The following is a 21,857-nucleotide window of genomic DNA, read 5'->3' on the forward strand; positions in this document are numbered from 1 at the left end:
AATTCAACAGCCAGCCAGTTGACCCCTGCCCTGGTCCATGAACAGAATATAGAAATAACCTTTGCATTGCCCCTTTCTGAAATACTTTGCTATTCAGTTGTTTTGTGTAGGGAGATATATCCAATTGTTTGTATTCGTTTTAAAAACCCACTTTTATGAAAAAAATTCCTCCCAATAATCTCCAAAGTAGAAAAAATATAGCTAAACAATCCAGTGATCCCACGAGTTATATTTTAATTCCATGCACATGGAAGAATGAACATAATGCTGCTGTCATGTAACAATTTAGACAGCTTTAGTATTAAAGTAGATTTCTGTTGGGGGATATCTTTTGTCTTAGTAGTTGTTCTTCAAGTATTCAACTGTATCTAATCCTTTGGTATGAATTTTAAAGCACAAAAGGAAGGTGACTGTACGTTCAGTAGAAAATGTCCAAGACAGCCTCTTATTTTGCATAGAGACTACATGACAGCTCAGATGGTACTGAGCACTGCTTCCTATTGGTTAGCTCAGCTGTCTATCTCCGGTTGCTGAAAATACTGGCTCTTGTTTCTTTGCTACACATGAACAGATGTGCTGGGTCTGGAGAGTCTGATTTATTTCTCAATGGAAAGCAGTGCAATTTTTAGATTTTTATTTCTCCTTTTCTGCGTAAGATTTTCAGCATCTATGGACCAAATAGCTGGAAGAATGGAAAGGAGGTCAGTGAATTTATGAGTGTGCAAAAAGTGTGGGGGCAGCTGAATGAAAGGTTTATGTTTGTGCTTTGTAGAGGATAGTAACCATATTAGTAGATTGATCATTCAGGTGTTGATGATTAGGGAGTTATTTGTTTTGGGTTTTTTTTGACGTACTAATCAAAGGCAAATAGTTTCAACATTTAAGATGCTGAGATAATTTACTTAAAAACAGGGCTGTCAACATCAATAGACATTCTCCTGATGAAACTATTATAGATGAGAAAAATAAACAGTCCTGTTATGCACAATCTTATACTTAAAACCCAAAAGCTATGAGAAACATTAGTCTCTGTTGCATTTCTCTTTTGCCATGATAGTTTGATTTTCTTTCCTTCCGCACTGTTAATAACAGAGATATAAATAAAATAGTGTAGGTGTAAAACATACAGCCGGAAACAGTGCTGATGACATTGAAAAAATAAATTTAAGAAAGATGAAATGAAGCTTATAATATGAATTTTGATGCAAATTCAGGTTTACCAGAAAATGTGCAATCTCATTCTTGTTACTTGTGCACAATTTTATTCATGCAGTATAAAACAACCTCAAATATTTCCCCAAGGGCTTAAGTTGAGGAAAGTTACAATTATAGAAGGAAAAATAGTTACCCGGAGAGATAAGTTTTGTTTCACCATTAAAATGCAGGTCAGATTAAGACGGGGAGGCTCACAGCTGTGCTTTGGGGTAATGGATAGGTGCTTGTATTAATCTGTATATGTAATTGTATAGATCTGTAGTTTGGCTAAGAGATGAATTAAAGTATACTAGTTATTTAGATTAATTACATTGGCTCATAAATGCAAGCAAGGGGGGAAAAGCCACATGTGTGATTTGTAATAACTTATCTAATTTTATTGCATTAAATTTGTTTTCAAAAGTCTGTCAGTGTTTAGGAAAGTATTTCTAGAAATATATTTAAGTCTCTGGAATGCAGGATTTCCCCAGTTCTGGGCTCATGATGTAATCAGGATCAGAACGAGATGTAAGATAGCTTTTCCTCTTTCTTATTATTTAATGATCATTAGGGTATGGCATGGATAGTCTTAGAGGGGGTAATTGATTTATTGCAAAAGTGATTAGGGAAAATGATATTTTAGGGAAGAAATTCTCTTGTCTATAGCAGGGGGTTTAGTAGTAGTTTTTGTGGATTTTGTTAGTTGGCAATTCTGCCTGTGTGTAATAAAGCACCATTGACATAAGGATTAACGGACCTATAGTATAATTTGAATGGCAAGCAGAAGGATTCAGTGTATTATTTTTTCTCAGAAAACTCGTTATGAATGAAAAATGAAAAAAAAATTGTTGATACTAAATTCTTCTGTTTTCCCTATGCACAGTCTCCAAATCATAAGTGGATACTGGAGGCAATTTTTGATGTCCTTCCATACCTTTGATATCTATTGCTGCTTTGATCTCCAATGTCTGAGCAAACCTGAATGATTTTATATGGGAAAATACTTTGTAATCAATGGTCTTTTTGTTGTCCTAAGTTGTATGAAGTCATTTTACATTAAAATAACATGGATCTGAGTTGTAACATATTTAGCCAACCCCAAGTATCACAAAACTTAATTTTCTGCAGCAACAGCATCAAATATTAATGCCATGAATGACCTTTACAGAAATGTATAAGTAGCCACATTTCAGGAAAGCAATATTCGGACATTTTTTTTTGTTTTGTTTTAAGCAGTAATGAAAGATAATAGTTGGTTAAAGTCTCCAATTAAGTCCTGATTTCCAGGTTCAAGAATCGAACAGTTGTACACTTAGATTCTAGGTTCTCCCACAATATAATTGTCAGTACTATAAAAAACAGCGGTGATGCTGAACCCCTATATCTGTGATGTGTTCAATATTTTGTGTAGACATTTAGTTTATGCACTTGATCATAGGGGCCACTTGCTTTCCACAAGATGTATATCCATTCCATTAACCTGCTTACCCTTTAATTTGGTCTCTTTACATAGCACCATCCTGAGCCTTAGCCAGTATACAATATTCACAAGTACGGACTGCTTGTCCTATTCAATGGCATTTGTGCAGTTTGGCACTTTAGTTCCCTCCTCCAATGGTTCTTGTGACTGACCTATCATAAGATAAGTCTTTGGGACTGTTGTAAATGCCCAACATTTCCAAAGCTTTTGCGTATTGTGTAGAAGAGTTAAACTTTAGAAGAATTATACATTTGGACATATCAAGAGTGCAGGTTTTCTGTCATCAACATAGATTTTAAAAAGTGCAAGAACAAGAAAGGCCAGAAGGTACCCAGGCTTGATTTCTCTAGGTATGGTTTCATATGGAATCTCAGCTGTGATTTGATTAACTTTTAATGAAGTGCTTTGAATTCATTATAAAAGTAATTTAGCTAGATTACGTTTTCCACCACAAACCTCATTAAAATCAAAAGCTCTCTTCAGGTCAATAAAAATAAGTCTGTTTTCGGGGTGTTTTTTTACATTATGTGCAAGTAGTCTTTCACATACGACCACAATGGAGCCCAAAATTTCTGTTACTAAGTGAGACATTTATTGTGAGTTTTGTCTCATTTTATGATTTTTCTTGCCACAGTTATTAAGTGAATCACTGCAGTTGTTAAGTAATATGGTTAAGAGAATCTAGTTTCCCCATTAACTTTGCTTGACAGAAAGTCACAAGAAGTGGTCACATGACCACAGGACATTGCAACTGTCATAAATATGAGTCAATTCCCAGGAGTCTGAATTTTGATCATGTGACTATGGGCATGCTGTAATGGTTGTAAGTATGAAAAATGATCAAAAGTCACTTTTTCCAGTGCTGTTGTAACTTTAAACAGTCACTAAATGAACTGTTGTAAGTTGAGGACTACCTGTATTTAATATATATAAAGAAAAAGATAGCTGCAAACAATTTAGTCAAAGAGTTCAAGGAATGGTTAATAGGAATAGAGGCAGAGAAAATATAATGTAATTTTAATAGAATCATGGAGAAAATTTTTCTGTGTGGTTGCTAAGAGCTGACAATGACTTGATGGCATATAATCAATCAATCAATTTCAGTGGAAGTCATACACTGTTTTGGTTAGAGCTGAACAAGGAACTTCTATAGAGTAAATGGAATTAAAAAATAAAGTACTGAAATTATTTAGGATGAAATGGTGGAATACTGGAAATAGTACTTTAGCAATTTGCATGAGAATTATACTAATAGGTTAAAGATTTGAAACAAATGATATAAATGTAAATGTTCAAGAAAAAAACATGAGAACGTATAAGACCTTAAGATGTTGGACATTAATACATTTTATATGCAGATGATTCTCTGTATTGGCTGAGAATATGAATGATTTGCAGTGAATATTAGATATTAGATATGATGCATGTTTTAGATATTAGATATGATGCATATGGAGTGTGAATCTGAAAATTAATGTATCATAGAGCAGGTAATTGTTGTTGACAGAGAAAATGGAGTGACATTATGAATTATACAAAAAATAGCAGAAAACTACAATAAGCAAATGAATTCTAGGTGATAGAATGTTTACTAAAGATGGAGAAATGGATAAAAAAATTAAGACATGCAAATGTATGTAGAAAGATAGTGGGTAGGATTTGGTCTCTTAAGAAGGAATGAACACTTGCTGAAAAAAATAAAGAGTGATTATTCAGGTACTTCTGCTCATGTGGAAGAGAGTTGGGCAAGTGGTGAGTTGAATTAGTTGAATTCAATGGAAATGGTGTATTTAAGAAATGGATGTGGTAAAAGAAGAGACAGCATCAAGATTGAATGGGTGATGAATGTAGAATGTGCAAAAATTAGCAATCAATATGAAAGAAGTTTAGATGGTTAAATAAAATATAATGAATAACAGCTGAATTACAAAATAAATATTTGAAAGAAGAATGATGTAGCTTGAGAGAAAGAAAAAGTCCAACGAAGTCATAACTGGTGGAATTTGATGAAATCCTCAAAGAGCGAATAGCCAGAAGTTTAAACAAGAAAAGGCTAAATAGAAAGCATGGGCATGGTGGAAGCAAGAATAGAAAAAACTGGAAATATCCAAACAACCTACCTAGATGTTCTTATCTTATTAACAGATACTCATAGAGTAACTAAGCAAATACAATATTTTGTATATGTAATTTTATTTAATCAGGAATTGCTTAGATTAGAGTTGGTTATATGTACAATATGTGGCTATATAAATGTTTTAAATAAATACATTCCATAGCTGTTCATAGAGCAAACCAATTTTAGTTCGACTGTTGATAGAATTAGAATAGGAATGACACATATCTTACACCAAGATTATGAAATATAAATCATATTTACATTTATATTTTTTTCTTGAAGTTCATAATACGGTATGTGAATCATGGCTATTTACACATTTAGATTGATTCTTCCTATTATGGTAAAATTAAGCATTATTCAGAATTTGCAATGAACAAGGACAATGGAAAGGAGGGATAGAAACCCTGTACAGGTAGTCAGTGATTAATGAGCATTCATTCAGTGACCATACAAAGTTTGGACGCCTTTGGATGGTCCTTGGAATTCTGCCCATCCCAGCACCTTTGAGGTAACATGATCACAATCTGGGCATTTGGCCCCCAGCCCACACTTACGATATGCAGTGCCCTGTGGTTATGTGATTCATAATTTGTGACTTTTTCTGCTGGCTTCCCACAAACAAAGTCAATAGGTAAGCTGGCAGGAAATGCCATAAGTTGCTCAGATAAGTCTCCCCCACCTGTGCATTCTCCCCAGTCCTGCAGGACTTATGCTGTGCCTTGCTGGTCACCTGCACACTCTTGTGCAGCCTCTCTGAGCCTGGCTGTGCTCATGCTATGCCTCCCCGGCCATGTGCACATCCTCATGTACACTCCCCCACCCAGCAGCAGCCACCCTGAGCCCCACTGCATTGTGGCATGCCTCCCCATTATCAGTGCACTCTTATGCAACCTCCCAGAGCTTTCCTGGCTACGTATACACCCTTCCTGGTCACATGTATCCATACTCACCCTCTCTCACCTACCAGCCACTTCAAGCCCCAACACACTCACACAACACTTCCCTTGCTACCCACACCCTTGTGCACCATCTTCAAACCTCACTACACCTGCACTATGTCTCCCCACCCAACAGCAGCCACCCCAAGCCCTTCCATGTGCACACTGTGCCTCCTTGGCCATCTGCATGCTCTCTCCCTCCACCACCAGCAGCCACTTACCTGCCTGCTGGGCTGCTTCGGTCTTGCAATTTCCTCCCACCTTCCCCATTGACTTTAGTTGTTGGAAGTCAGCAGGAAGTTGTGAGGTGGTGCTTGCTTAGTGACCCCACATTCTCTCTTAATGACAATAGGTATTTCAGGGATTGCCATTGCTAAGCATTGTGGTCACATGATGTTGCCTTTATGACTGCATTGCTTAGCAATTGAAATTCTGATCCCAACTACTATCATAACTCAAGGACATTCTGTTTAACAAAGATGCAGAAATTTCATTTGGCTTAGGACTGCATTAACTTTTGATCTGCATATGTGAGGAGGGGAATATTTTTAAAATATAAAATAGGTGGAGACATACATAATAATATTGTGGTGTTTGATATTATTTAAAAATTACTTTTCTCTCTCTCTATTTTGCACATACATATAAAAATAAAGCAATCTTCTTACCTCAATTGATTTCTGAGTTTAAAATGAATTAAGAGTTAATGTAACTCTTCTCCCTATCACCTCTTTCATATATGTAGATACTGTACACATAAAACACACGTATAAAGGACATGGCAAAAGATAGCATGAAGAAAAGAAGTCATGAAAATTCCTTTCAAGTAGATAACAGAAATTGAAGAGGATACAGAGCTATTCCATTGCACCTATGATTCTCGTAATAAAAATAAAATAAGACTGACAAAGGTTTTAGCTTAATCCAACCTCCTCTAACCTGTGTTTGGACAGCTATTCATGTGATTTGTGTTAAAGCCTTGATTGGTTTCAAATGACTATATGACTACAAATGTCAGCACAATTTTGGGAAGAGATATTATACATAAGGACCTCAGTGTGAAGATGGGCCATATAAATCATTTCCATATAAAACATGGAATTTGTTATCCTATCAATACCTTTGTCTTTATTGAGTCTGGGGCACAGCAAAGAAGATGACTTTTCATAACTGAAAAGAAATGTATTCTCCTCCTTTTAAGGAATGGATTAAGGATATGAATTTGTTACTCTTTTTGGGGGGGGGAGCCGTTGTATTCTAAAGATGAGAAGATGATGTACTACATTGCTGAATGATTTTTATTTAATAATCTTAAGGATAAAATTAAATGAAAATTGTTATTTCTAAATATTAATGTTTTTTTCTTGTCATGCTAAGTTTATTTTAATCCCTACAATATTTCTAGGTTTTCTTTCTTCAAACTTCACACTTACTACTTATCTTTTTTCTGTTATGATGCAGGGTTTTTTGAAATTTCACAACTTTAAAATTTTAATTAAAATTTTTAAAAAGCCTTGGGGCTAATATATACTTCTAGGGAAGGCTGATCAATCCCACAACATGAAATTGTTCTTTTTTTTTTTTAATGGCTATATGGGAACATAGGACTGGAGAATATTTGGCAGCTGCGCCACAATTCGAGAACTTCATGTCCTCACTAACAACTTTCTGAAAGTTTAGAGGCCTTCAGATTGTCACCCCCCCTTGCTGTTTCATCCACTTCTGATCTAAATATTTTAAATGTCTTTTCTCTCTATTTTTGGTATGCTATTTCATGTAATGTGAAATGTGGATTTACAGGTGGCTGTTACGTATAAGCTGGGTTGACAAGATCAGAAATGAGGAGGTGATAAGCCGCCTGGGAAAGCCAAGGGAAATCATCAAAACAATTAAAAAACAAAAATTAGACTATTTCAGACATGTGATGTGACACCCAGAAAAATACGGCATACTCCATTTAATCCTCCAGGGAAAGATTGAAGGAAAATGAGGTCCAGGCAGAAGAAGAACATTGTGGCTTCAAAATCTAAGGGACTGGTTTTGACAAAACTCAGCAGCACTTTTTCGTGCATCTGCTGATAAAAACAGGATTGCCAACATGATTGCCAACGATAGACAATATTTTCAATCATTAAAGAAATATTGTAGAGAGCCTACTTAAAAAAAAATGAATGCCTGTGAGCCAGAGAGCTTTCCTTTTTTTAACCTTAATATTTTCTTCCCATGAAGTTTCAGTAGCAGTCTTTCATCCCTCTTCATTTGCTGACATCTGAGTTGGCAAATGTGATTTTAAAAAACAGATCACTCTTTGTCACAACAGGCAGTTGGGGGCTTATATGTTTGTACAATCAGATGTTTCATTGTATTAAATGCATTTATGGGCTTTGGGGCTTCAAATGTTTTTATGTATTATAAAAAAGTGTTTATGTATGAATAGGGAGCAAAGTTACATTGAAGTATTCTATCCATAGTATTCTGTTAGTCTATGTTGTGAGTAAGGGCTTTCATGTGTACATCTGGACACATAAAATCCTGCTAGGCAATGATGCTATTTCTGTAAATGCTGGGGAAGGATTGAGAAGGTGTTATTTTGCATGTACAATACTAGGAGGAGTTTTTCAATGTGACCATGGTCTCTGCTTCACTGCTACATGTATTAATTTTATTTCCATAAGGTATGAATGCTTCAATGAGCAAACTAAAGTTGCTTTGTGGCCCATTTACTACTTGCTTTCCAATAGGAGAAAGATTGTTAATTTTTTCTGTGTGTAAGCTTTTCAAAGGCTTGGAAATTACTATTGCCATTAGGTTTTTAGCAGAGTTATGAATATTTCACTTGGAGGCATATTTAGTGCTGGGTGCATTTTCTATTGAGAGGAGAATATTGTTAGTTTGGCATAAAACTTGGTTTCATTTTGGAAATCATCAAAACTGAAATCAGCAATTTTTAACAGTTATTTTTGGGGTGCAGTATACTTTGTTGGTACAATACTGTATAAACAAACATGTACACATAATTTGTAAGTGTTTAGTAATTTCACAATGTGAGAAGGCAAGACCCTCATGTCACCCTTGTCACTCAGACCACTTGCCAACCTAACTTGTCAGCAATAAAACAAAAGACTGCTTCAGCTTTTTGCTCATATTGATACTTGGGGTGAAACTGACTAAGCAAAGAAATTAGTAAATATCAAAATTATAAGAAATCTCTTCAATATATGGAAATCTTTTATATACAGAATAAGATTCAAATCCAGATCCTTCACCCAAGACCAACACAAAAGGTGAAGATTATTTCACCTCGCAAGATGAGAAAACTGCATTTCCTTCTTAATGGACTCAGCACGACATGATTTCCAATACAAAGACCCAACTTTCCTATAAATATTTCTAAGCCTGCCTTTCAATGTGTGATGATTACTAGGCGGTCTATCTGTCAAATACATTCTACATCTGCTTCAAGCAGTTGTCCTGTGCCCTTTAATTCAGTCAGGAATAAACCAGAATTTGCTTTCAATAACACAAACGTGTTATCTGAGATAAGGTTCTAAGATGTGGTATAAAACTCTGATTACTTTCAGAGAGTCCATGAAGAACTTTAATATTAATATCAGCTTGGATGCAGCTCCTTCAGGAGTGCATTCAATATTGCTCTTGCAGAACAAACCGGATAGGAATCACAACCAGATGAACTAATTCTACTTTATTGTAAAGCTACATTGACAGAATTTTGCAAGTCTGAAAGTAGAAATCTCTGCTATCTCCTCTACAGCCTGAGAAATTAGATTGTCTTTGGAGTCTCTTGCCATTTACTATCCAGTTGAGGCTATGCTATCTCTGGCAGGATCCCTTTGGCCAGTATCCTAAGTCTCCCAACATACCATTATGCTTCCAACATACCATTGCGAATAAACCATTAAGCTCAGTCAGATGTTATGGACATATCTTCTTTGATAGCTTAATTAATCATCTTAGTTTTAGCTTTGGTGAACTTTGTGGATTTTCAGTTGTCTTGTTCTGTATGGAATCACATACTTAAAACATGAATGTGTACTTATTAAAAAGAACTTTATAGAGTCTAAGTTTCATGAAGGTAAACATCTATAGTCCTATATGATCAGAATGACTACTACTTATAATGAATTGGTTTGAAAAGTAGCAACAGGAATTTCAGGAAAGTCGGTATATTTACCCACCAATTCTTGGATTTCTATGTAAGTTAAGGTTTGAATTAATAAATAGTTACTTGTTGCCTAGCAAAAACAATGTGTGGACAGGAGAAGCACAATGATCTTCTGAATTTCAAAACCCTCGGTGATATCTATGGGTTTGCATTGAGATATTTTAATAAATTTTCAAATCCACGGTGATAACTATGGGTATGTTTTGGATACTCTAGTAAAATGAAAACATTTTGTCCACTTAAATTTATTGGCCATCCAACTCCAGTGGACTTTGGGCTGTGTAATATTCCTAGAAAGCTTGTGTGGGGCTTTTCTTCAATCTCTAATATGACCTTTAATTGATAAGCCGATTAAATACTAAATACTGACTAAAAAGATTAGCATACAGCAGATTTAATGTTGAGTGCAGTAACTGGCACAACAGTCAAAATGACAGCCGGCCATCAGCCCAAACTGGCTGGCTTCCTTGACCCAGACTGCTTTTCTAGCTGGGAATATAGCATCTGTCAGCTGTCCATTAAACAGTTTTTGCTCTTGTTAACTATATAAGGCTTGCATAAGAGACCTACCCATTTACTTAACCCAATTTTCTGGGTTTGTGTGGCAAAATTAACCCCATTCAGATTGGATTTGCACTATCCACTAGAAGGTAGTTGGATGATTTGTGATGCAATCTATCAAAAAAGTAAGGTAAAGATAAAGGTTTCCCTGTCCAGTTGTGTCTGACTCTAGGGCGCAGTGCTCATCTCTGTTTTTTGGCTGAGGGAACTAGCATTGTCCAAAGACATTTTCCATGGTCATGTAGCCAGCATAGCTATACACCAAAGGTGCAGGGAACATTGTTACCTTCCCACCGAAGTGGTACCTATTAATCTACTTGTATTTACATTCTTTTGAGCTGCAGGTGAGCACTTTGAATAAAAATGCATCATAAGTCCATTTTTTCATTTGCCATGGACAAGAAAGGAGTAAGGAACAGGTAACTTCAGAGACTGCATCACTCAGTTTCTAGGTAAGGAAGTTGGTAGAACTACAAAATTCAAACAGTACTTATTGTGCTGCAGCAGGCTGAGCTGTTCCCAAATCACTGCACGTATTTTTGCTATCTGGCCTTGAAACATGAAATATGGTGATATTTTCTCTTTTCATTTGACTTCGCTTGTTGCCAGGTATACTGAACTGGGAAAGAGTTTTGCAACAGTTTTATTTAAATGCAATAACTAGTCTCTCAGGTATCTATCAGACTCTTCCTTAGCAAAAGTCTATTTTAACCTATTGCTAGCAACTTTTTCCACACTGTCAGAGTCCCACTTTTTAGCATAGACCATGAAATGCATTTGTTCATGAGTTGCATTTGGCCCTCACTTGATTGGTGTTTAGGAAATCTTCAGCAGCCTCTCTTACATAAGTATTTTAATCTTGATTTTTATTCATGGATTTGATGTTTTATTTCCTGGTTTTATTTTTAAAATTTTATCCATACTTACCTGAATACTTACAAAAATGGATAAATATCAAATAAATAAAATGAATCCATTTAACAAACCTGTTGATTTACCAATAGTTGTATCACATGAAGCCTCATTCTAAATTCAGTATGGGAATGTTTTTCCTATAAAACAGACATGTCAGACACAAGGCCCAGAGGCTGGATGCGGTCCGCAAAGTGATTTCATGCGGCCCGCAAAGCCATCCTGGAAACAGTGAGGGAATGGCCCCCGCTGCCTTGGCCCAGGCCGGCCGGGAGCCAATGTACAATTTTGTGGTGGCCATCTATGCTGAAACGCATTCAGTCTTAGCTCTACAAGGACGTCTAGAAACACTGAGGAACCAGCCCCTGCTGTGTCGGCCTCGCCCCCTGGGTGCATGCTGGGGAGGTGTTACCCTTTGTAAGTAATGAAGAAATGGACCAAGCCTTGGCACTTGCCCCGGTTCGACCCCCTTCTGCCAGAGACCCTCAGATCTGTCCCATCCCTGCCCAGGTCCCCACAGGCACCCTTACGCGAACAATGTAGAGCTGGCCATGCCCACCCAGTAGGACACACTACTCCATCCATGCCCACCCAGTAGGCTGCACCCACCCTGGCCACACCCACCCGCCCCCCCTGAGGGCAACCACAATGCTGATGCGGCCCTCAATAAAATTGAGTTTGACACCCTTGCTATAAAAGGATGTTTAAACTTTTAAATGGATACATTATTTCCTAGATTATATTGCAGTTTGAAAGTACTAAATATTGTCTTCCTGCAGTTTAAGTAAGATACATATTTTTTTAAAAAAAATATTGCTCATATACTACTTTTATATCTGCTTTTTTGCAGTTTGTTTGTATTCTCGGATCAAGATCTACTCCAGAGAAATGGTAAGGCCTTAATTATCTCCCTCAGATTGTCATTTCCTGAAAAAACTACAGGTCCAAAAAATTTACAGAGGAGTTTCATGTCACTATAGGTCACCAACAAATAGTTTAATTAATTCAAACATTTTTAACCTTTTGTTCCACCAGAAATATTCCTACAGTAGCTTAGGAGCAATTAATCGCAAAGTTGTCTGTGTTCAGGGATATAAGCTAAATACAACACCAATGGAAAAATGGATGAGCAGGGAAGCCATATCAGACCAAGCAATAGTTCTTAGAATCATTAACTGAAAACAGTTCAGAGAACTGGATCCCATCAGATCTTATATTTCTGTAGATTTAGTGGAACGAGTCTCTTTTTACTTTTCTTCTGCTGCAATAATTACACCTAATTAGTCTGTAAGGGAGTTATGAATGAAGAGCAAGAGGTGTAGCCACCATGACATCACAGAGTTTTCCTCCTGCTCTACCCTAATCAACTTCAATATACTTATTCCCTTTCTCTTTTTCTTGACTGGGATGCTGAAACAGAAGATACATAACTAAAGGGCATGAAATGCTATTTCCTTGAAATGCAGGTAGTCCTTGACTTGCAACCATTCATTTAGCAACCATTTGAAGTTACAACAGCACTTTAAAAAGTAACAACTGGTCCTCATATTGATGACAATTGAAGCAGCCCCACGGTCATCTGATCAAAATTTGAGTGCTTGGTAACTGGTATGTATTTATGATGGTTACAATATCCTGGGGTCATGTGATCACCATTTCACCATCTTTTTTGTCGGCCTCTGACATCAAAGTCATTAGGGGAAGCTGAATTTGCTTAAGGATAGTAAAATTCACCTAACAATTAGAGTGATTTGCTTAACACTTGTTGCAAACTTCATAAACTTGAGCATGATTTACTTAACAACCACTTCATTAGCAATGGAAATTCTAGTAGCAATTGTGATCATAAGTCGAGGCATACCTATAGTAGACAAGATAGACAAGAAGAGAGGATGCCTTGGGTTTATAAACATTATTCCACAATACAGTTGATTTACCAGGTTCTTAGAGAAGATTCCTGAGTATTAAGAATTGTTCTTAATAACGAAATGCAGTATCTCTCTTGTTCTAAAGATCTATCAATGACATAAAGATGAATTTTTAAATAAATAATCTTTTTTAAAAGATTGGTCCAAATTATTCACCATGTTGGCTGAGGATGCTGTGTTAAACTTGATAAGTGTCCCATATAAAAACATTTTTATATCAGTTTTCTCTTTAATAAAAAGGAGCTCAAATTTAAAAATAGTAATTCAAATTGTTCATTGCTAGAATGAGTTTTATTTGGAATGTATTTTATGTTGTTTCTTTTGTAGGTCGACGATATGATGGCAGTGTGAAGCCCAAAGTTAATTTACAACATGTAGCAATAACACAGGTATGGAGACCCCAGGAAACTGGATAGTAAGTTTTTCTATGACAATATTTTCCTTCTGAGTCATGTAGCATATTTATGCTCCTTGACCAAATTATCAGTGTTATACAGTATATTGCACCTGGGTTGTAAATCCATATGTATATTTTTTTTAAAAAAAAACATTGATGATAGCAGATAAATTCATGATGTGAGTTGGTTTTGCAATATTTGTCTTTCTAGGACAATTTTTACCCTGGTACAAACTCCACTGATTGCAGAAGCAGTGGCGCATATCAAAAATTAAAATAAAAAAGGTAAAGAAAAGAAAAAAAGAAAAGAAAAAGACTCAACTTTCCATGTTGAAAATATAACTGAGAAATATTCACTTGATGGTTTTCTGCAAAAAACTCTGGATGACACATTTATTGGTTCTTAGGAATATCTGGTACATATCTCAGAAACCTTGTAAATGTTGTTCTGTTCTGAATATCAGTAGTTCACAATTTTTCACAGAAAGTAGCTTAGTAGCTTCAGGTTGTCTTCATCTTAGGACCATACCTGAGCCCAAAATTTCTATTGCTAAGCGAGACATTTATTATTTTGCCCTGTTTTACAATCTTTCTTGCCATGTTGTTAAATAAATCTGGCTTCCTCACTGATTTTGCTTATCAGATGGTCACAAAACAGGATCATATAATCCCAGGACACTGCAACCATCATAAATATGAGTCAGTTGCCAAGTCAGTTCTGAGTTTTGATCATGTGACTATGGGGATGCTGCAATAGTCGTAAGAGTGAAAAATGGTTATAAATCATTTTTTTTAGTGCTGTTGAGGACTACCTGTACTTATCAAATAATTGCCCCCTCCCTGCCTCTGTGTTATTTTCTGCTATTTTGTAATGGCATGTATTGTTTGCTGGCACAAGTGTGCACAGGACTCTCTGGCACAGTTGTGCCAGCAGGATGCTTCTAGATCCTCCATTTACCAACTCTCCTTTTAAAACCTCCCACATTCCTGCTCAGTGTGCTATTCATTCCAATTTATTTCCAAGAGAAATTCTCTTTCTGCGCTGATTTAATTTGCGTGGAACAAAATTGCCCAAACTGTTCAACAATAATGTGGTACATCCTCTGACTTTTCTCAGTAGCTTAATCAAATATGCTGTGCTAAAATTTAATCCCTCTCAGAATGAGTGGACTGATTCAGAAAGAAATTCAAACCTTTTAGTATGTATATCAAAAGTATGAAATTATTGAGGATAAAAGACAAAGGGAGAAAGGAGAATTGAACAGTTAATTTCTTCAGTTCCTTCACTCAGGAAAATATGCATAGAACAAAAGCAGATAGAAATAGGACATAGTTTAACAAAATAAGAAAAGCAAACAAATTTCTAACAACTCAGATGATTTCTTCTGCTCTTCCTGTGAGAGAGGAAGGTAGAACAAAAAAAGGGTCTTTCTATTCTTTTTTTAAAGCCATCTTGAAAGTGTTGAATTTCTTGGTTTCTGGTTGGTGCTTCAGATTTGATTTTCTAGGACTTTCATGGCCTCTGCCAATTTCCTATACTGACAGAATTTAGGTTTCATCGACAGAAAACATTTGTGTTTTCTGTCATCTCTTTCATGTCTGAGCCTCTTGAGATGGGATTTCTTTCACATTTGTTTATCTCCTGAAATTTCCAGAATCTCAGTTTTAAAATTGGTATCATATATAATGTTACAAAGATATAATTTTGTTTAGATTTTGATGAAAAATATTCAGAAATTCAGTGTCTGAATTATCTGATATAATAAAGTTCCTGCTGATAAGAAGCTGTATAAATATTTCCAGCTATTATTAACATAAATCAATATGTCTTCTTGTACCTAGATGGATAAAAATATGAGTTCATATCGCAAGCTTTTCATCTAGAGATATTTATATTTTAGCACATTAACTGCAGTGTTTCACTAATGCAGCGTTTCACTAATAGCACTTATGCCATTTCACTCTAGCAGTACTAATTTAAATGATTTATCTTTTAAAACTGTTCAATGAGTTTTGTCTCCACTATGATTAGACATTTATTATAAAAGCTATCCATATTTTTAGAAACTCTGCTTTTTATTTATGCATTGGGGATGAACAGAAATTATAACTTCTCATGGTGTTTTATAAGCAGGGCTTATCTTCCTGTAACACAGAATTATGATAACTACCCTTAAGCAGAATATTGCTAGTTGTTTAATTTATTATTATTATAGCCAGAATTGAGATTTTTGTGCAAGGTTCTAGTTATGATTTTGATTACCTGATTTTGGATGGGCTCCATCTCAAAGCAAAGCATTTTGGACTTGTCTTTATGGCAAGTCATTTATGGAGTTGACTTTATGTTGCTCTGGGGTCTAGTAATTCAAAATTAAGCATTAGTAGTATGCTAAAGGGAGAACACTAATTGTTATTTTTTACTTGGTTGCATGCAGATTGGCAATTACAATGTAAGCACTAAAGAGAATTTGGAGAAAGAATCTATGATTCACAGCCACTACAGTCCACTGAATATCACCATTAATGGAAGCCCCTGTATTCTATTCTGGGCCAGAAGGATCATGATTAAGTTTCAGAACTACACTCAGCTGGATCTAACAGACAAAACATTTGGTGTTCATGCATCGGTGGATGTTGCTGATTCAAATTGCAGTGAAGAAAATGCAATGTAAGATTTATGGAGATTCTCAGTCACCCAGGTTCTGCTTGTCCCAAAGGTGCTTTTTCCAAAAGGTGACTAGACTTTCTTGATTTTTTTTTGTTTGAAAATGTTTCATTTCACATCCAAGAAGTTTTTTCAGTTCTAACAGAAGAACTGAAGAAGCTTCTTGGATGAGTAGCAAAATGTTTTCAAATAAAAAACCAAGAAAGTCCAGTTGCCTTTTGGAAAAAGCACCTTTGGGCCAATGTAAAATTGTGGAGATTTCCTAGGTCTGGAATAGAATTCAAAGAAATGTTTTTTTTTTAAATAAACAATGCAGTGTCCTTGTGGCAGTGAAATGTTTAGCACTGAACTAATTTAATGACTTTGAATGTTCCCAAGTATTCTACTTGCTGGACCAATACAGTTGGTGAATGCTTGCCATCCTATGTTTGTCAGAGAGGTAAATATGCCAGGTTGTCTGTGTTGTAATGTTCATATAACCCAAAAATGAAAGAAATAGATTGTGGAATAGATTGAGAAAAAAAGGTTTTGTGATGTATAGAAACTAAGGACTAGACTTATATAGCAAGTATATTTATATTTAAAATTAATTGGATAATCTTCAAGGTATCATAATACCCTGTATCTGTGACATATGCAGTTTATTTTAAGCCCAATTGTTGTCTGTTTATGAAGTGCGACTGCAACCATGAAATATAGCTGTAATTCAGTTTTATTATGAATGGAATATAGCTATTACTAGGTACCCACACTAAAGTTACCCTGAGGTCCTATGGACCTCTAAATAAGCATCCTTGGATACAGTTGCTCACTTTTCTTCAAGCATTTATTGTACTATAGAAGCACGGCACAAGCAAAGTGCCACTTTAGTACATTATAGGGCCACATTTTTTGTACAAGGTTAAGATTTGGACCACCATTATCCGCAGAGATATCAAGAGTGCTTGTTGTGTCATTACCAAGCTCTGCCCTTTTGTGTGTTGCGATGGTACCATGCAACTATCTTAAATAACTTTCATGAATTTAAATTTAACTACATTGTCTTCTCTTCTTCTTTCTCTTCCACCTCTCAATAGTTCTTGATTTAATTGTCCTTTTCCATCTAGGCTTTCACTTAATTTTGGTGATATTGACAATTTGAAAGGATTTGTTATCAGGTATGTTTTCAAATATTAATCTCCACAGCATTATTACATTAAAACTATACTGTTAGCCTATCTCCATTATGATAATATTAAAATGTGAAAATATGTCGCTGTTTCAATAAATACAAACTCTTTTACAATACAACAGAGGCAAGAATCTGTAAGAATTAAAGACCCATTCATTTCAGTAAATATATATATATATATTCCTCAGTTGAAATTTCTAGGACTTAACAGTGCTTAACTTTGGATGGCAATATCCATAGGCACAGCTGGATGTTATCAAAATTTAAGAGAATAATTGCAGATATAGTTAGCATATCTCACCTTGTGTATTGTAGAGACCACTTATTAGGAGCAAATATATTTTTTTTATCCTGCACTGTGCTTTTATTTAATCTGATTTATGTTGTCTTAATGTTTTAATGAAAATGTATTTTTATGATATTTGATAGTTCTGTTTCCTCATTTATTTTGCAATATTAGGTATGCTGTGTTGGGCTTTTAGTTTTCAAAATTACAAATTGCTCTAGGAAATTTTGCTTACAAAGGTGGTATATGTGTTTTACATATTTATATATGTAAATTAGTGCACTACATGAACATCCAGTAAGATTTATCCTCTTATTTTTCTAGTCTTTAATTTAGACAGTGCTTTTAAAGTACCAGACACACAAAATGTCAAGGCTATTGAATTATTTATCTAGAAATGTATTTATGATCAGTTTTAAAAAGAATACCAATTTCTTCCTTCTTTTCCATTATCTTGATTTTCTTGCCATTTAAAAGGGACTATTTTTAGTATTTAACAATGAAAACGAAGAATTGAAAGGCATTCTGCATAAACTAGGAGATCCCATGCAATAATAATATGAAGTTGGTATATCTTTATTAGATTTATTTACAAATATAAACAAAAGATGGCAAGATTTACTGCAATTATTTTTCTGATTTTCCCTGGCAGATTCATTCTGACAAACAATTATTACAAGCTCTCCATTCAAAATTGGTTTACCTTACACAGAATCCAGCTTATTTATAATCAGTCTGTACAAGCAACATTCAATGCGACACGAATACATGCACCAGCAATCTATTCTTACCACTGTGAACATGTCAGCAACTTGCAGAGATACGATGCACTGCTAACACCCAGTTCTGCAAATGATGCAGCCAAGCACTGGGAAGTTACTTTTTTTGACTTTCAGGTAATGTGTGAGAAAGCCAATCAAGGCCTTTAAGCAAATACTTAGAAGGCTAGATCTATGTGGTAAAAACCCTTTAAAAGTAGATTATGTGATTTTTTAGATATAGGTAAAGAAGTAAACTTTGAATAAATCCATGTTGCCTACTTCCTCTAACAACCACTAACCATAAACAAACCATGAAGTACAATCCCTCTGGCTGTGTGGTAAGCTCTCATTGGGTTTCTCTTCTCTCTGGGCCCATAACCTGTCAGAGTGTGCCCAGTCCTATCACATGCGACAATCCAGGAGCAGACACATCAACCAGTGGTTTGTAACAAATGGTGGTTTATCTACGATATCTACAATTCTATACAAGTATCACTAGGAACAATATACATACATGTGCTATGAGCAGAATCCAACAAACAGCAAATAAAGCAGGAAAGAGAAAAGAAAAGAAGACACACTAGCAGATCCTCCCCTTTTTTACACAGGCTCTTAAAGAGACAACAGCCAAAGACCCTGCTGACTCATTCCCATCATTGCATCAACTGGTCAGCTCTTAAATCATTACCTTGACAGTTTTTATGTGCGTTGCACAGAATGTTTGTCTCTGTTTTAATAAGGTATTGGGTTTATCTTCTTGATCCTGGAATTGCAATCTTTGGTAGTGTCTTCACTAGTCTTATTTAGCCAAATTCCATTCAGTTGTGTTAGTAGTACTATATCCCAACTCATTTGGGAAGTTGGTCAAGCCGTAATTTCTGCAATCTCACACATATCTATCCTAGTTTATTTTAAAAATCCTCAATGTCACACAAGAAGCTCCACAGGAATAGATGCTGATTTCAATTTCAATTTTCAGCAACTGATATTGGAGAAAATAATCTTGATCAACAATAGTGATCAAAGAATAGCATGCCTTTGGATTGAAATGGGGTGTGGTCTTAATTTAGACTATTTGATTTTCTTCACAGATTCAAGGATTTAACATTGAAGATGGACAGTTTGCTTATGCAAAAGATTGTGCTTCCCTCTTCCCACCAGCCATTCTAATGGGTCTAGTGATGTCTCTGATACTGCTTCTTGTTTTAGCTTATGCTCTTCACATGTTGATGCACTTAAAATCCATTGACAGACATTATGAATGCAAAGCATCTTCTGCTTATTATCCACAGATGAAAAATATTGATACAGCAGATGAAAAAGAGCCCCTGAGAATCAATGGGCATGAAACCTATGAACTTAGAAGCCAACAATATTCTAAAATCTATATCTAACCATTATTCTGGGTGGCTGTTCTCATCCCATGGTTAGACAACAAAGTGCTTCAAGGAACCTTTGCATCTATGACCTCACAACACTACTGAAACAGAATGTTGCAACTTTAATTTAAATCAAACAATTTCAAGTTCTCGTGATTTTGTAGAGATAAAAGTAGAAGTGCTACAGTGAAGTGCTTCATTACTCATAAAATCCAAAAACAAATCATATGAGTGAGTTTGTTAAGTTTGTCAATATCTAATACAAAAGCAACTTTTTAAAAGGAGATGTTTCAAGGTCAGGAATGTTTCTAGAATAATAATATTGGCTGTGTGATTAATTGCCTGGAATTTATCTAAGAAGGTGGAATTTGCTGCTGTTCTAAAGCTGCCAAAATTTTCTTCCCGATGAAAATAAAATGTAACAGCCAAAGATGCATAGCAAAAAAAGGTCAGTTCTTCAGATGTGGTTTACCAACAACATCATGTTCCTTCTGCCATAACCCTCAAGATTCTTAAACAAGCGTTTCCCATTCTGCAATATCCAAATGATTTCTCTTTTGGTGTAGCAAAGAACATTTTAACTGCTATTGAGCTGAAAAGTGACTATGTGCATCTTAATCATTGTGTCTGGTTGCAGTGTGAAATGCAAATGCCAACCAAACAGCAACCATCTATGGCTTCTGAAGATATTATGTGAATTTTGTCAGTTATATCTCAGTGTTATACAGATTTGCTGTGGATAACTTATCTTGTGATGCTTTTGTGCCTTGGCACTGAACATTGTTCACTTTGGTTGTATTTCATTGAAATTATAAACAGTTTTTGATGTTACATTCTTCTAATATTGAACTAATTTTTATGACATGATTTCTCTGATAAATGATCAAAGAATACCAGGCTGTTGGCATTAATTTCAAAACATGTCATTCAGAATAAGATAAAAGAAAAGAAATCGCAGTCGGAAGGAAAAATTTAGTGTAGCAAACATTGCCTCTGATACTGCAAAAGTATGAGTGTTGTCTTCAGTTTTAATTCCCAAAGCCTTGAGAATCACATTTAATAATGACATTTTTGAAGAAACCGAACAATTGTTCAAAGGCACCAGGATGCCTCTGGTCTCCTGTAACCGTATAAAAAGAATCTATTGTAAAAACCTTTTGAATTCTACCCTAGAAGTACCTTCTATTCTATAAATACACCTCCAACGTAATGTATGTCAGACAGCAGTTAGAATGTTTTAGCCCATGGATGAAGAAGTTGTTTTGAAGCCACATCACCGCAACCTCTGCATAGGTGGTCAATACTCTTACAAAACTGAAAGTTGTATTCAAGAGTAGATACAATTTTGAAATCATGTAAATGTTAAATTTTAAGAACGATTATCTGGAATCATGATAAGCCAAGAGCTTAAACAAGCCAACACGAAGCAGTGAAGTTCTCTTAATTGCCTTGTAGCATTTTGTATCCAGAATTTGGATAGTATCATAGAAGGCAGAGCTGGATTTTGTCTAACATTTTTGACATCATCCATGTCTTAGGAAGGGGAATGTAGAAAGTATTCAGCCATTTGCTACATTCTGTTTTCCAGCATTTTGTTGTATCTATATAGTAATGAACATTTTTACCAAGTTTTAGATCCTAGCAGTTAATAGTTATTTTTTGTATATAAAGGGAGAAAGAAAGAATCCTGAACAATTCTAATCTCATCTCTGTTGTTTTATATTTTAAAAAATAAATAGTATTGATCTCACAAAGCAGATTACATATTAAAATTACATAACAGTATCCAAAAGTTCACTTTCCATAAAAATAGAGTAGAAGTAGTGAAACAAATAGAAGCCATAGATTTAATTAATTAAAACCACAGTTTACTCAAAGTA

General features: G+C 35.3%; 1 protein-coding gene across 2 annotated transcripts; it reads left to right on the plus strand.

Moving 5' to 3' along the window:
* Window positions 1-568: 568 nt before the first annotated feature.
* ATP6AP1L (ATPase H+ transporting accessory protein 1 like) lies at window positions 569-21,124 on the plus strand. Of its 2 annotated transcripts, XM_039320791.1 has the most exons (7): window positions 569-701; window positions 12,241-12,281; window positions 13,646-13,707; window positions 16,151-16,383; window positions 17,487-17,537; window positions 18,490-18,733; window positions 19,690-21,124. In XM_039320791.1, exons 1-7 carry the CDS (start codon window positions 607-609, stop codon window positions 19,990-19,992), a joined length of 1,029 nt encoding a protein of 342 aa, XP_039176725.1. In that variant the 5' UTR covers window positions 569-606; the 3' UTR covers window positions 19,993-21,124. The 2 variants fall into 2 exon arrangements, with proteins under 2 accessions (XP_039176725.1, XP_039176727.1); XM_039320793.1 differs by lacking the exon at window positions 569-701 and having other exon boundaries at window positions 12,239-12,281; window positions 13,646-13,733.
* The last annotated feature ends 733 nt before the right edge of the window (window positions 21,125-21,857 follow it).

Source organism: Crotalus tigris, unplaced genomic scaffold (assembly GCF_016545835.1).
Source record: "Crotalus tigris isolate CLP2741 ecotype Arizona unplaced genomic scaffold, ASM1654583v1 scf7180000023687.2574627, whole genome shotgun sequence".
NCBI classification, from domain to species: domain Eukaryota; kingdom Metazoa; phylum Chordata; class Lepidosauria; order Squamata; family Viperidae; genus Crotalus; species Crotalus tigris.